Raw genomic sequence first — 17,718 nt, 5'->3', positions numbered from 1 at the left:
TTTCCTGAGGCAAAATCTGTCCAGATGGAGCAATGTATCTCTGCACCCCTAATTGGTCTATAGGTGAACTTGAGAAATACAATTTACTCCACAGCATAATTTTATCAACTCAATCTGATAAAGGCTATTCCTGTTTCATAAGATGAGTCAATGGGACTGGTGAAGGTCTGACCAGTTAAACAAGGACTAAATTTATAAACTCCAGGAACATATTTAATGGAGTGAATCATTATTCCCATTGGGCTTTAGTCACCTGTGGTGAAGCCTGCATCTCAGGCTTATGCTGCCATTAACAGTCAAGACTGGATATTTGCCACACATCCTTTCTTTTTCTGGAGCTACATAACTACAGGGTCACCTTTATCAGGTTATGAGATACATCAGCATGACACACTCATTTTGAGGCCTCAACAAACCTTCAGAAGTGTGTCTTCACATCTCAATGTTAACATTTTTGAGCGCAAAACCCATCTCAGGCCTTGCTATTAGCTCACAGAAGTAGGGGGGTTCACAGAAATCTACTGTGGTTGCACTGCTAATCAGAGGGAAGAGAATAAGTAGACTCCTGAAAATATAGCAGAAAGCATCTAGAATTTAAAAATTACTTAAGGCAAATGGAAAAGTATCTTCTGCCACTTTCTGAATTTAGTCAAGACTAGTAACTAGCAAGAAATCAAAGCAGGAAATGAAAGCAAGTATGACACGGATGAAGAGTTTATTGAAGAAAGCATCATTTGTTTTGTTAGCTCTATACCCAATGAAGCTAAATACTGGCCAGGAATGCAGCCAGAGAATCAAGAAGCTGGAATGGGATTTAAAGGGACATTCAGCTTGTTGATCATCCTCATGATCCTTTTATGGGTACAGCAGCCAAGCACAAAATATACCTACCACAGCTGTGCAGCACTACTTCAATCCTGCTCAAGAGATCTGTCTATGGAAGCTTACCTAAACCCTCATGCTGCTAGATAATGGGATGGTTACAGATCTGAAACAACAGAGATGAGAGTCACAAAGTGGTCATAGTAATAGCAAAATATATACAGCTCTATTAACTTTCCCAGTGATTTTGCATGAATATCAAAAAGACTGACTCAAAATTATGTCTTCAATTTGGACAACAGCTGGAACTTGATGAGAGATTTCAACTAAGAGCCATCAGGGAACACGTACTTCAAATGCGATGCAATTTTCTGTTGTTATTCTTCCTTCTCTTGTAAGACCACCAATAGTTACAGAACAGCCCATTCTTGTAATGGAAATTGCATATGACTGTTTTCTTAGAAATGAAAGAAGAATAAAACCTGCTGTTTCTTGATGGGACAAAATCTTTCCACTATGACCTCATGCTTTCTTTACCAGAGTGATTATATTACACTACCAGATCATCATGCAATTCCAATTAAAGAGATGAACTGTTTTCTTCATCAGATGAATTTTAGAAGCAGAAGATCAGCAGCATGCAAAGCCTACTTCAACTTTGGAATGACTTAAATATTCTGGAGTCAGCCTTGCTTTGAAAACAAATTCTTCTACTATGCATACTCCAAAAATCTATTCCCCCCACCTCCATTCCAAGATGTAGATTTTAGCAAGTTTTGCTTTACCTTTCCAAATTGCAAGGAACTAATAATCCAAATCCTAAACTAAGGAATTGTCATAAGATCAATTTTTCCATTGCCTGAAGATTATGCTAAATCATCTAGCTAGCTAAAGAGGCAAAGATGACTTTGAAACACACTAGGCACACTAACACTTCACAAAGCGCAATAAAATACAAATGAGAGTTCTAAAAATCAGATGCAGTAATATAAATAAATGTTAGTAGATGTCTTTCTTAAGGCAGAAGGAAAGTTAAAACATCTAAAAGATGGCCTCTTCTTATATTGTTCATAGAAGTAATAAAAGCAGAGAACAAAATCTTCAGTTTCCAAAGACAGCCTCCATCAAAAGGAGAACAAGACACTTAAGGTTCTTTCTCATATTAATTGCGTAAAGAAAAAGTCTATGCAAAGACAAAGAGAGCTTAGAAGCTCTCTATTTTTAACACCTGCTGAGTTAGCTAACTGCAGTTCTAAATATGACATGTTTAGAACGTATAAACATGAAAATAATTATCTTTCTGTATTCTTCAGAAAACTTGTCTTTCTGATCAGTCAAACATCTGAAAGGACACTAAATTAAGATGGGCTGAAAGGATGCCTGAAGCCTCCAAATCAACATATTCAGGGAACATCTGCACCTTTACTTTACCAAGTTTGTTTCATTAAAGGCAAACATTTAATGTCTTCAAGTAATCCATTTGTTTGGAATAGGTCCAAAATAAATGAAGCAGAGTTGCTTTGGGGAGCAATTCCTTCAGCAGAAGTCAGACAGTGTGATTGATTGAGTTGCAAAAGAATCTTCCAAGAGAAGATTTGAAAGCCTTATGGCTGGGCCCATTGAAAAGTAGACCTGACACTCCAGAAAATCCACTGACCAACATCAAGGAAGATTAAGACTGGCTAGGTCTTCCCCTGCTCTAGTTTCTGTGAGTTGGTCAAGCATCTGTGATTGAACTGGAATGGAATTTAATACATTTCCATTTATAGTAGAAAGGGTTCCAAGAAGAAGACAGAGGCTAGACTATGCACAAAGTCTTTATATGAAAAGCACAGGTATGTATCTTCCTTAGCAAAACTGATCTTGCTACTTTTAAAATATAATTGCATCCCCATATTCAATCCTTAAAACCTAATTATATGTTCAGCATGAAACAAACTTAATGATTACTGAATTAATCATAAAGCTCAATATAAGGGAAACTTCTGAAAAAAAAACAGAATAAAAAAGCTAAGCTAAGCTAAAATAATAAAATAAAACAAAATAAAATAAAACAAAACAAAATAAAATATTAAATTAAATTGGATAAAATTAAAATAAAATAAAAGGCCCTGTTCTCCCAAAGACATTTTTGTGGTAAATGGCCAATTTGCACTATGTTCATCAACCCTGCAATGGATCTGAATGGCTAGCACCAGCAGCTCCAGAGTAACTCAAGTTACCATTTAATTCTAACACTCAGTGTATTACTCTGGCACCATTAGTGCTAGCCTTTTAGATACAATGCAAGGTTCATGAAGATACCATACTGTTAACGATCAGACTTCCTTCTGTAAAATACTATGATAGAAAGATAACAATCTAATACAGAGAATGCCCATTTCTCATTCATTTCCTCTCCCTACTTCATATCGATTTACTTGTTTTCAGCTCTTTGCCTTATTTATGTAAAAAGCCTCCAGAATTTGCAGGCCACAGAAAGATTTTGCATGGTCCAATGACTGTGACACTAGACTGAAATCATGCTAACGCACTATTATAATTACCTTCTGAAGTTTTTGGCTAGTTTGTTTTCCACTTAATTCTCTTTATCCAAAAGATACTTAATCACACCAAATATTCTGAACTCTTTAGCAACCCTCTCCTGACATAAGACAATAATATGCAATACTGAATAAATATGTTAAGAAGCCTGTAAAGAAGGGTAGAATATAAGATAAGTCCTCCTTTTACAGGCTGGCTAGGTCTGTGTCTTTTTTCAAAGCTTGCTGGTTTTGTGAATCCCATGCTTGATTCTTCCTGAGGTTTATTTAGGGTAACCTCAGCATTTACTTCAGGGATGAAGGGAACCTGCAAGTAAAAAGCAGGCAATGAAATTCTCTCTGTTGCATCACCAAAATCACAACTTGAATCTGATGCTAAAGGTAAAAAGAAATGCAACAAGAAAATCTCAATGCAGCACTTAAGGTATCACCAGCAAAGACACTTTGATTATAAATCAATGTCCAGTAAACTTACGTATGAGTGTAAACTCAAGGTCTTAAGGCCTTGAGATGAACTCTAACATTTTAAGAAGCAAATATTGCACTCCTGATGTTGCATTTATGATGTGTATCTTCAGACTCATTTGAGAGAAGATTACTACAATATATTCCATCATTTTTCTCACTTTATGGTTGGTAAATTACTTTTAGTCTAGATGAAGTGTCGGACCCTGCCCCCAACAAACACATAAGCAATTCTACCAGATGAACTGGAAAGATGGCACAGGGTGGAAATGCGTACAGAAAAGGAAAGCATTCATTTAAGCCACACTGCTATTGAAAAGAAATGCCAGAAAACCTACAATCTCTAGTAGTTGATTGCTCCTTTGCAGATAGAAACACTGCCTTTTGGACTACACCCTAATTACTGTTGCCTTTAAACCTACAGCATCTTAGCCAAATTTTCTCTCTAGATCTCTCTTTAGAAATCTTCCAGCTTTTCAGAATAAGTCCACTCTCTGGCTGTGAACTTGCCAGGAGACTACAAAGGTGTGTGATACCAAGATAAATCCTGTTCAGTTTCTGAGGTGCAACTCCACAAACATAATTTACTATTTCACTGACAAAAGTCAACCACTTCCTTTGGATTTTGTAGTCAGTGCTGGAAACACATACTAATGGGCTCTGCAATCACATAATTTGTCTCATTCCTCTAAGCCAAGTATCAGTTTCTTACTCTGGTCTGCAATATTTCAAAGGCTCAGAGACATAAAGCCAGAAGGGACTATCTGACCATCTTGACTAACTCCTTCATACATTCAGACTTCAAAACTTCTTACAGTTACCCTATAACTGAGCTAACTAAAGTATGAATGACACTTCCCAAAGCTTTCAGAAAGGTATCTATCCTTGGCTTGAAGATATCTAGAGATACACCATTTTGGCAATTTGTTCTTACATTCCTCAAAATTTTAGTAGATCTTTTCCTACCTGAACTTTCTTTCTTTTCTCCTGCCTACTCACCCACCCCCCACAGGTATTTTATTTTTGTGAGGGTACTTTGCATATGGTAACTGAGCAACATTTCAAGCTTATGTCATTATTGTGGACAAGTCAAACACATTAAGTTTTCCAAACACAAACTCAAAACAATTATGCGGCTTTTACTTGAATCACCGGGTTGCACTAGATGATGGGGGCTGGACTAGATGATCTCCAGACACCCCTTACAACCCTAATGATTCTGTGATTTCCATTTATTTTGGTAACTAAACACCAAGACTGTATGTGATATTCCAGTGTATGTTTCAACCGACAGTATACAGAGATGTAATATCACATCTGTATTCTTATTCCTTTGCTCACAAACCAAAACATGGACTGTATTTTTTGCCAGTTTTGCTTTGAGTGCTCATGTACAAACTGTTTCCCTGTTTTAAGAACCAGGATCTTTTGGGGCTCCTGTCCAACAAATATTTTCAGCTTCTGCCTGCTTAAACCACAGCTGACGCTGAAAGACACAACTCTGCCTAGCCATCAGACCAGTATTCTCTCTTCCCTCTTTCTATCACAAAAGTTCAAGTGAAAATATGGAGTACAAAACCAGAAAATCAATCTAGCTAAACAGTCATCTTTTCCTATTGGCTTTCAGCTTGATTAGTTTCCCAGTCTGGTAAAACCTGTATTCCCAAAATTGCTTTCACTGATACAACAGCAGACGAATGGGGATAATCTGATGCACACAAAAGATCTTTCTGTTAACACATGCAAGCAGGCTGCACTGCAGTGTGTATTTCCTAGTTCTTTGTGCTTGCCCTGCATTTCTTTCTTTTACTTGTATGCCTGTAATATTGCCTTTAGTTGTGGTATCCTCATTCCCTGCTCTGCAACATTATGAATGAAAAATTTTAATAGTATCCATTTTACACTCATTTCTATTGCTAGCACAATTCCTCTAAAACTACTCTAAGCTTAATTCCACAATAGCTCTCTGTTTACAGGAATTCCTGAAATAAGGCACTCAGATTTGAAGTTTCTTGTCAGGTACTTTATACCACACAATACCGTCTTCTTTTTTTCATTCAGATAGCGCTATCAAACTTGCAATGTCCTCAAAATACACAATCAGACAATTTGAATCCTCATTTTCCATATAATGGAGTTAGAATGATAGTTTAATTTTTTAGCACTTTATTTAATCTTTTGTAACTTCTTCCAGTACCTAGTAAGACTTGTTTCATTTCTTTCTTGAAAAATTGATTATTGATGTGATTTCATGGGCTACCTCTCAAAAGATAACAAAGTAGCCTGCTTTAACAAGCTGCTTTTCTTATCACATAGCAGGAAGGTCTATAATTCTGTGCAATTCAGCCAATCATTTATTCTATTGCATATTCATCACACTGGTAGCATTGCTGATGTATTATTTCAGGTTACTATTACCCAACACGTTAAAGAGATCCACTGACTTCACTAGGAACAGTCATACAAAGTTATAAACTCACGGATAGCAACAAGGAAATTTTGGTTTAGCTTGGAAAGCAGAATAATTCAATCACCATTCAGAGAAACAAATGGAAGGGAACAGAAATGGCATTTCTCCCGTTTTTCTAATCCTTTAGCTCTTTTCAACCCTTTTCAAATTAATTTTATAATGTCACACTGCAAATTAAGATCTTTTACCTTTTTTCTCTGTAGGTACTCCCAAACACTAGATGTGTTATCACAGGGCAAAAAATAGGTCTTGTAAAAACACATTAAAGAAAAAACAAACACTAACCCCAAGAGCAATCTTGCAATGGCTGCTGAATTAACAATATTTGCCGACTCCAGTGGCAACTGCATTAGGCTATAGATGATTACTGTTCAGGACAATAGTGTCAATTGTTCGATTTATGGTTCCCTTCCTTTGTTTGGTGCCCCCAGACTGCTTACAATACATGTGGAGTATATAGCTGGGATTTCTATAATATGCATATATATGTGCACGCAGTTTTTATAATTATGAGGCTTATTTTTCTTTTGATCTACAAAAGAATACTCTCAACTCATGCTAGTCTTAAACAGCTTTGATATAGAATAAACATAATGTTTGACAGCAGGAAATTTAGCTAGTCATCCATTATTGAGGGAATTTAATCCTTAGGGTATTTTATTCATATTCTACATCCTTTAAAAACATTATATTACACTCTAAATAATTCACTAGTAGCCATTGCTGAAAAACGAGCACAACTATTCATTATTCTTTACCTGGCATAGATTCTGAATCTACAGTCTGATCCCAGACTGTGGACTCCAAGCCTCGTTCACACTGAAGGACAGGAGCCATCATTGCCACCAGTGATGGCCAGAGCAGGCAAGTATTTGCAATCTTTCTGTGCCATATTAACTCCTACTTAAGAGTTGATGTGAGTCTGGAGGTGACAGCAGTCCCAACTTAATTAAAGTATTTTAAGTATTTAGATATATTCTTCTTCAAGAAATAAAATCTTTTCCCACAAAGATCACTTCGCTAGATTAACTACTCTGGTCTTGTTTCAAAGTAGAAAAGCATAAGCCTATTCAAACCTTCCATGTCTTCACATGGGAAACAGAATCAGTCCTAAGTCACAGTGCAGAAAAGCCAAGGAAAGTTCCCAAGCAAAATCCCCTGTTCGTATTTACTTCCTAAGAGTGAAGCTGGCTGAAATAATTATATTTATACATGAGTTTGTACACTGCACACAGCTCATTAAAATACATGGCATTTCTGGCAGCTAGAATACTCACAGCTCCCGTGTTTTTCAAATGTGGCATCTGATGGTGCTCAGCGTCAGTAAAATCATAAATGCACACAGGAAGAACAGTTACAACTAAACAAACTCACACTGCTATCATTTTACAGTTTAACTTCATTGAGCATGCTGGTTATTCAAATACAAGTGTGATAGGTTCCTTCAAACGCTTGACATAAATGAGTGGATAGCAAAAATGAATGCGCTCCTGCAAAGTTCCTCCCTCGTATTTAGAACAATGCATGCCATTTAGCTGTAAATGCTCCTTGAGAAACTTACTTATCCAGCACAACCACAAATGTGCAGTAAATCTAGTAATACGTGACTGATTACTCACCTCATCAACTTGAGGATCTTGAGCCTGAGCAGCATTGGGCACTGGGGAATCACAGTCTGGGCTATAATGCTCACAATAGTCATATGCAGCTCTGGGGTCAGCTATAATCAACAGCTGCTGGATCTCACCCTGCAGGAAAGCATATGCAGATTAAATAACAAAACCAAAGATTGCCTGGAGTTCATCAGAAGTACAGAGTTTTCGTTTAGACAACAAAACTAGGCACCTAATACTAAGATATTATATGGACATCTGTGTTTACAAATAACACATCTACTTAATTTCTGCTGCTATTCTGGAAAACATCTTAACTATTGTTCACATGGCAAACCAATGAAAACTAATACTGAATGGACAAGAGGCAAAATTCAGGCTTAAAATGCTGTCTGGTTTGGAAAGGAGAGGGTGGGAAGGTGTAACTCCTGCTCTGTCATTTTCATGCTGTTTGTTTACTTCTTCACTGGGAACCAGTCTAAATTCCTAAGATTTAATTCAGGGCACTTCCTATTACCAGCATGCAGCTCAGCATGCAAGTGATCAACAGTATTAATTCTGAGAGTTTGCATCACATCTGTACTCTCAAAGAAGGAGAAAATGAAATAAAAAATGCTGTACTAAAGACACAGTTATTGGAATAAAAAACAAGTAAGTAAGCACTGTATAAATACACACTATAGAATGTGTTGAAATAAAAATTTTAACAGCTAACAAATGTTATTTTCACCTCTGTTCCCATATATCATGCATAAAACAAACATCACAGTAAAAAGACCCACTATTCTGGATAATAAAAATGTCTCTACTGAGATCCCCTACAGAGACCTGGTATGTTTATCATTTTCCACAGAAAGCTGTCTGGTATCCAGTGTATTTCTTAACATAGTGGTACCATTTGAACTGCATTAGGTAAATTCCTGCCAACATTTCCGCTATAAATTTCCTCATTCAGGAGCTTCTTATGCTGCCATAAAAATAAGACTGTTGAAAATTGGCACATGTTCTTGGTCAAAACCCATTAACTTCAGTCTCTCACTATTTCGCCAGGAGGGGGGATTTTTAAGCTTCTATATACTTCTACTGAAATTTTGGTTTTGCCCAAAATGAGGGCAAACGAGTAAGTTCTTTGTTAGTATACCTGTGCATGCTTTGTCTTTACAGAAAAAAATACCTTAAGGGATGGAAATGTACATCTGGAAAAATTTGTAAGTATCTCAGTATTTCCAAAATGGCTTTACATCTCTCAGAACAGTAGCCTTTAACAAATTAACAAAATTGAGGAATATATTAAAATAGCAAAGAAGAATTTGTAACACTCCTTCCTTTCAAAAAGAAAAAGCCCACAAAGCAGAACACCCTCAAACTGACAAAATCAACCTATCTTCTGCAATTTGTCTAGTCCTATTTTTTTTCACTAACTTAACACATAATGGCTATATATTGAATGTTTTTACAATATTCTCAACTCATTTTACTTGATAGACTCGTGCATGTCTCAGATTAATTTAGAGTTGGAATACATATATATATATATATATATATATATATATATATATATATATGAGCTTCCAGAAATACTACCACTGCAGCAGTTTGCTGCTACACATACACAGAATTCCCCCCTTTGATCCCTTACACGACTCCCTCCAAAGGTGGAGTGCTTCGGAAGGTTTTGTACAGTCACTGTCAGCCTGGGCTATGCATCTGCCATCTCAAGCAAAGCTTTTCCAAAGTGCTCTGCCCTCCTTCTTCAACCAGACAAATTAAAGCTAACTGAAGCAGACGAATAAGTCAGAGAGAATTAGTAACTGAAAGACAGAGGTAACTCTTTTGGAGTAACCACTGGAGATGTATGTGTAGAACCCTTGTCCTCACCCTGATGAGCTCAGGCATTCTGAAATGCCCACACGAATCACCATGTGCCAACGCCAGTGTGCCAGCTAGTGTGAGTAATCATAAAACGGTTTGGGTTGGCAAGTACCTTAATATCATCCAGTTCCAACCAGGGATGCTTCACCAAAACTGCTCTTGAAACTAATGCTGCTTAGTATGATACACTAATAGAGCCCAGGTCGGGGGATATAGCCAATATTCTGGAGATGACTTTGTGCTGATCTTGAGTGCCATGGAATTTTGGCACTGAGTTTTGTCGGATTGTGTGTTTGCAAGAAGCACTCAGCATGCTGTTACCATTTGGCTTAGATGTCCCTAAATTGGTTAAAGCTGTTCCTGATCCACTGACTGTACATTCCAGCCCCGCCTGTCTGCCTGTCATGGGTCCACATAGAGGGAAGCCCTCAGAAGTCTTTCACAGTACACATAAATTGCTACTGGCTATTAATGTGCAAGAACTGAAGAACCTAACTTATTCTACATTTGCCATCTCAAATGTTTATTTTCCTCTTTTTCCTTCAACATCTGCTATAAAAATATATCCAGTAAATTGGGGGGGGAGGGGTGGTGGTGTTTGTTTTTTTAATTATTTTGGGGGGTTTGTTTTTATTTATTGGTCTTTGCTAATTTGGCTTCTTTGACCATTTGTCTGGGATGCACTGGCAGTGTTGTTTCACTAACCACTGAAGAGCTTTCAGATTAGGTCAGTCATCTCAGGACATGAAATTATTTCATTAGATTAATTGGCAGATTTCATTATTGTGATTTAGTTATCATTCTAAGACATCTGTTGGACAAATCTATACTCTTTGAGAATCTTCCACAGAATTACTTCAGTCTTTACAGTACAAGTTAAAACTGCTTGATTGAAATAGAATCTTTTTAAGTTCTTTGTGAATAACCTACAAATACTTAATCTGGCCATACTTCACAATCCGGCATCATAAATCAGGTACTTAATGATCTGCCTGCACAAGGCTCAAAACTTTAAATGAAAATAGGAACAAATGGAGTTATGGGCTATTAACAATTCTAACAGTTGGTCTCTAAAACAGCGTATGTGCATAATGTAATAAGAAAATTGTACAATAAAAGAAGTCTCACAGGATAAGAATGATGAAAGCAAGAAAGGCAGAGCAAAGATGGGGAAGGAGACAGGAGAACAGAGTAAAATTTAGAAATACACTCAAGTATCCTTGAAGTAGTCCCAAAAGTGCATATAGAAAATAAAAATAACAAAAGGTAGCTCTCTATCTAGATTAGTTCCATTTCTTTCTCTGTGAAATATTTCTTTCTCTGGGAAAGACTTCTCAGGCAATTTCTAAAAGTTGACAGATGATATACAGGGCATTATACAAGCCAAATGTTTGATGTTTCAGTTAAGCTATTCTTCCACCATAATTTGATGTCTGAGAGAAGAGGAAGACAGCAGAAGGCAGAAGCAGAGAACCTCTGGTGAGGTATCAAACAGATCTTCAGGGCTACTTTTCCAGCTTAGTACCTGTAACAATGTGCATGCTTAACTTGCCCCCAGAAGTGCTAAAAGCCTATTTAACCCTTAAGTACAAATAACTGCTGCTTTCTAACATTTTTTTTTTATCCTGAATAACACTTAACACAATGGATTTTAAACAGTGTTTATCAGATATTTAACATTACTTGCATATTAGGGATGAGAAAACTGAGAGCTCGTCTCTGCCTTAGCTACCCAGAGGTGAAGGAGAACATTCAGCAAGGTATTCAAGCACATCTGACATTAAACATACAAGTACAGCTTGTAAGTAAACTGGATCATTATGGAGTCTTAATATTTAGTTTAGATCATAAATACTTTATTGAAATAGACACTAAGTTGTGTCAAAGCTAACACAATCACAAAGTCAATGCATAGTTGAATAATTCATCACAATATGGAATAAAAACAATTAAAGTCTCTGAATGTTTTCATTCCTCTCTATTTTGGGAATGCACTTATAATTAAAATCAGAGGCTTCTGAACCAGCCTCTTGGTTGTATGAAATAAAAGCTGTGTGAGAATCGTAAAATATCCTGCCCACCAGTTATGCCTAGCATGAAAATATGGTACAGAGGGATTACTTCAGTAGTGTTGTCCTAAAACATACTCTACAAAACAAGATACTCTTTGCAGAATCTTCCAAAACTATTAGGAGTTTATTAGATCGGAGGAAACATTTGCCGCTTTGCGGCATGCCACAGCAATTGTGGAGAACCAGGCTACAGAGCTACAACGAGAATATGCTCAAATCAGTCAAAGGCATGCCTATTGCAACAGCTACACATATATTCACTCAAACTAACTGTTCCACAGCAAGAAACAGCCCAGCTAAGAATGAGAAATCTGTGGGGAATTTAAAATTCCTCTGTGAATTTCTCAGACATTCCACATTTCTTATTCTAGAATGATTTATCTAGTGTCATTTTAGAACAAGAAGGTTTATAAAGGACATGCAGTTCCAGAAAGTGTTGAAAAACACCTCAGAAAATAGTAATGCCCAAGGTGGGGTATCTGCACTGAAAATGTAGCCTCTTGATGTGAAAATGCTTTGCAACACTGAAAAAATACACCCTTGACTAACAAGCAAAGGAAACGGAGACCTAATCTGCAGGAAAGCAATTGAGTACCAAGTTCTCTTTCCATTTTATGCCATTCTCTTCCTCTTGATGTAATAATTGCTTTAGCTAGGCTCATGGTAGTAATCACTTTATTTGATTCCATCTTTTTACAGCCTTTCTTAGATTCCACAGCAGAAATAGGAATAAGGAAAATCCCTGGTTAGATACAGTGCCAGATTTTCTCAGTGATCTAAACTATTGCCTGAAAAGTAAGGAATGAATTACTTTATCATTATATTTTATTATTTTATCAGCAATAAATATTAATGGATGCTTCTTATCTTAATTGTGACTTCATAAAACGTCTCCAGCACTGCACCAGCTACCAAGGAGAAAAACGATCGCTACTGCTGAACCCAGGACATCCTTATTGAAATATTCTCTTTTCCTTTTAATTATGTAAACTTACTAATGCTTTCAAAACATGGCATATTAGAGAAGTAGAATCATAAAGTAGCCCATTTACAGTCTATTTACCAGCTAAAAGTTTCTCTCATTGATAAAAGACATCTCTACTATCACCTTTGTTTAAAAGGCAAAAGTATGAATTCTCACAAGACTGTAATGGCAGTATATGAAGGACTAAGTGATGAAATTAACGTCTTTTTCTAGTATTTGCCCCTCTACTCTGTTCTCTTAACACCCCACTTAGAGCACTGTGTCCTCAACATAAGAAGGACATGGAGCTGCTGGAGCAAGTCCAGAGGATCCCACAAGGATGATCAGGGGCTGGAGCACTTCCCATATAAAGACAGGCTGAGAATATTGGGGCTGTTCAGCCTGGAGAAGAGAAGCTGCGTGGAGACCTCAGAGCAGCCTTCCAGTATCTGAAGGGGGCTACAAGGATGCTAGAGAGGGACTCTTCATTAGGGACTGTAGTGATAGGACAAAGGGTGATGGGCTCAAACCGAAATGGGAAGTTCAGGTTATACCTAAGGAAGAAGTTCTTTCCGGTGAGGGTGGTGAGGCACTAGAACAGGTTGCCCAAAGAAGTGGTAAATGCTCCATCCCTGGCAGTGTTCAAAGCCTGGCTGGACAAAGCCTTGGGCAAAATGGTCTAGTGTGAGGTGTCCCTGACCATTGAAGGGGATTGGAACTGGGTGATCTTAAGGTCCTTTCCAACCCAAACCATTCCACGATTCTGTTTAAAATTTTATGGTTTAGTTCCCTAGTTCTACAAGAACATCCAAACAGTTCATTTGTAGCAACATTTTGGGGATACCTCTTTCACAAGAATCTTAATAAAACACTAACCCTGACAGGTGAAAGGAACTTTTGTCCAGGAAATGGCAGGTAAGCATTACTGGAGAAGCTCTGCAGGATGCTCTCCATAGATGCAAACATCAGAAATTATTCAAAAGATTTAAAAAAAAAGAAAAATAAATCATAATTTCTGAGAACATGTGATCTTGGTGGTTGCTACAACTAGGATACCACAGAACAATGTGACTGGACCGGAGCTAAGAACTCAAGCTGTAATTTCCTGCTGTAAAGTAGTGAGATTTCGGGGGATATTTCATTAAGAGAAAGTTCATTGCTCTTTTTCCAGCTTGACAAAAAAAAAAAAAAGGTGAAAAATACTGCAGCAATTACTTAAATGTCTAATTTATATATTAGAGGTTCAGACAGACTTTTCACAAGCAGAGTGGGAAGGTTAGTATTAGCAAAATACTATCCTTCCAATTCATATTCTGCGTAAATTTAGTACCTCTTATGTGGGTTATAATAGTAATAAGATTTTAAAGATGACTACCTAAATGGTGATAAAAGCCTAACAAAACTAGTACTTGGCATTATATGATCTCAGGATAACATAAAGATCTTTCATTTTCAAGATCTTTCAGTTTCATATGACGGCTAAAACCTAAGAATTACAGATGTGGCTCTTCAGTAACCCAGCAGAAACCCCAACCTGTGTATATGTGCAAACTTTCTCTAACTTGTGTTGTGACAGTACAACTATACACTCCAAACAAAAGTCTAGACAGCCTGGACATTATTACTATAGAATTTAGAAAAACCTGCTGCAGAGTTCATTCAATCTTCCTGCAAATATTTCAGGGATTGAAGAATTCCAGTGGCCTTTATTACAATATTCCATAACCCAGGCTATTGCATAATATAATTACAGAAAGATATTTAGAGCCTGCCAGACTGAAGGACTGTAAAAGCAATAAACTGTGAAAACAGAATTATGTACAGGTCAAAGTTTCCATAGAAATCAATGTCTTTTTGATTCTTTTAAACCTCATGGTTATAAGAGTATATATTCTGCTTGGTTTAGAAATAGGTCCATATACCAATGATACATTTTAACCTTGGTCTACAGACCAAAGTCTACTGCAATTCTTTGCTGAGAGATTAGATTTTATTACAATGCCCGGATATGCCGCATGTGTGCATAACGCATACATGCACACACAGACACACATGTGACCAAGGACGTTATTTTCTTGGTAAAGGACCTGCAAATCTGTTATATTGTCATTAATCTTTGAAACTTCATTTACAGCTGTTGTTTAAAAATTAACGTATTACACAGAATATTAAATGAAATGATAATAAATCCTGTCTGCAAAATTCTCTGGAGCTGATGTTAGCAGGCAGCATTTTTTGAGTCCAGGTTGTTCATTTTAAATGTAAATACAAACAATTTATTGAAAAGACCATTCCTTTTTTTCTTGGGAATATTGTTTGAAAATGAACTTGAACTCCAATAAATTACCAGAGATTTGCTTTCTTTTTCTTCCCCCTCCCTGAGTCCAAAAATAAGGAAGGGAAACAAGGAAAACAGAATTACTTACTTTGGTTCATCAAGTGTAAGTTTAGAAATACTATAAGAAAACATTACTTTTTAGTCTGACACTAAACATTAAGTGGGTCACTAGCAATTACTAAAGGTGATGTACAACGGGAATCATTTTGGCTATGTCTACATTGGTTGCAGTTCAACAAGATAGTACGAAACAGAGGATAATGATGGCACATCATTCATGCTACCTGTCCTTGGGGGAGTTTTACTTTGGGCTAGCTTCAGTATTCTACCTTTGCTGTACAGCAGTTCTGGTGAGGCTGTAAAAGCTCTACCCATTCTGCTCCTGCAGAGTTATGGGTAGTATGCACGCAGATGGACGGCCTTTCTGCACCTGCATACTAGAATCTTCCATGTTTACAGATATGTTGAGGGTTGGTTACTCACCTGAAAGGACTTCTAGATTAAATCAAAGTACTATCACTTTGTCTTCAGCTGCTCACTCAGGTTATTTAAAGGAATGCCATGTTGTATGGAAGTGTAGGCATTATTTTTCCATGAAAACAGGTTGATGTCTATAACTGAAATCTAAACCCTTTATTAACAAGGATTAATGCAAGGATTTGATCTCTTAAACTGTGGGCAGTTACAGCTTTCATTGGCTTTAAACAAGTCATATACATCATGTTTTTTCTTGTTACGCTCATTTACAGCAGAGTGCCTAAAAAAAAATCATTGTATTGGTCTGACATCAGGGAGTTTTGAAAGAAAAAGGTCTCTATAAGAAAATATCTGCATAAAGACTCTGTTAGTTATTAACTTACTATAAAATACTTATTATAAAAAGCTGTTGTATTGTTCACACCAATAGTATTAAATGAGGAGTGACAAATCCTTAAAGCTGGCAAACAATAAAAAGATCCCTGCTATTTACCAAACATTTAAGCTACAAACATATTTCAATTGACATAATTCAAAATTATTTTACTAGGTGCCATGTACCAACATCTGCAGCATCTGACTATTTTTTCCCCCTTTTTTTTTTCATTTTGTATGCTGTTTTAAGGAATTCTTTTCTTCACAACAAGCACTTACAAACAAGCCCTTCGCACACTATGCATCTGAAAACACAGAAGAGCTTAATTTAAAATGAGATACGCGGAAGTTTGAGATATACTGGGTCAGTCTTTCACAAAGAAGCATTTACATATTAGTCCCACTGATATCAATAGATCCACTTCAGTGAGTGAGTGTTTAGCAGTGTAACTGAAGGTCTCCTAATTTGGCATGATGCCATAAAATCTCAGATGAGGAGCAGGCTCAAAACTGAAATTCCTCAGAAGATCTTTCTGAGAGCATTACTAAAGAATGCATCTTAGCTTTAACACCAGAAGGTAAACTGACTAAGGAATATTATGTTTGTTGAATACATAAAAAATAGTAAAGCAGTCATTTCTCATGCTCTAAGGGCACTTGTCAGGCTTTTCCTTCTTGCAATCATTATCTACTGCTTTCTGGATACCCAGCATGCATATATACTCGGAAATTATTGATCATCAAAGCAATTATGTTAAACTGATTAAAATGTATGCATTTAGAATTTCCCAGTGTATTATAACATATTCTTGTGTTAGCAATAGACAAAAGTGGGAGAACTGCCTAGAAAACAGTAGTTAATATTAGGAACAGAAAAGAAAAGGAAAAAAAAAAAAAAGCCAAGAATTTAATTCGTATTGTTGTATGAAAAAATTAAGAGTTAGAAACAAAGAAGCGTATTTGATCCACTGTGATTTTAACACTTTTAAAATAAATGTGAATATACTCCTCACACAAGCCGTATTTGTTCTGAGGCTTCTAAATGAATTTTTCACATGACTATATTAGAGCAATATGACTGAAGAAGTAATTTTTTCTCCAAAGATACAATGAAGTTGTCAGGAGGTCAGAATAATGTCACGTTAATAGTACCTATTTCTGACTCATGTGTGTATGCAGGAATTCATAGGTGTTTAGATGTACCCTAAAGGAACAGGAACATATGATGTATGTAATGGTTTACAGCACTGATTCTGGCAGTCACTGTATCACAGTATCACAGTATGATAGAGATTGTGATATATTGTCCTATATTCTGCTTTCAACACGAGTGAATTACCTTAATGACGCAACTTGTTTTTGTGAAGTTGTGTTATGCTGTATTAATGAGTTCAGCACCAGAAGAAACCCTGGCACCTTCAACTAGTAGATCACTGAAGCCTAAGGTTTCATTATAGCAAATGAAAGTTTCATTCAGGAAAAGGCTCTGACCGCACCACCCAAGTCTTGGAAGGCAGATGCAGGGACTGTGAGAATGAAGACCTCGGGCCCACTGTAGGAGAGGATCTGGTTCGAGACCATCTTAAAAACCTGAACATACACAAGCCCATGGGACCTGATGAAATCCATCTGCGGGTCCTAAAGAAGCTGGCGAATGAAGTTGCTAAGCCACTGGCCATCACATTTGAGAAATCATGGCAGTCAGGT

General features: G+C 36.8%; 1 protein-coding gene across 13 annotated transcripts in view; it reads right to left on the bottom strand.

Moving 5' to 3' along the window:
* Positions 1 to 17,718, bottom strand: part of COL11A1 (collagen type XI alpha 1 chain) — a 456,680-nt gene that overhangs the window by 111,596 nt on the left and 327,366 nt on the right. For 6 of the 13 annotated variants that reach the window (XM_057401741.1, XM_057401773.1, XM_057401750.1 and 3 more), the window contains exon 5: positions 7,920 to 8,048. The exons of the other annotated variants lie outside the window; for them this stretch is intronic. In XM_057401741.1, the coding sequence (XP_057257724.1) occupies positions 7,920 to 8,048 (129 nt within the window). The remainder of the gene's footprint in view (positions 1 to 7,919; positions 8,049 to 17,718) is intronic. 13 annotated transcript variants of the gene reach the window in all.

Source organism: Pezoporus wallicus, unplaced genomic scaffold (genome assembly GCF_028554395.1).
Source record: "Pezoporus wallicus isolate ANWC-B61680 ecotype Strahan unplaced genomic scaffold, APGP_CSIRO_Pwel_v1 contig_3489, whole genome shotgun sequence".
Lineage (NCBI taxonomy): Eukaryota > Metazoa > Chordata > Aves > Psittaciformes > Psittacidae > Pezoporus > Pezoporus wallicus.
This window is presented reverse-complemented; position numbering and strand designations above follow the sequence as displayed.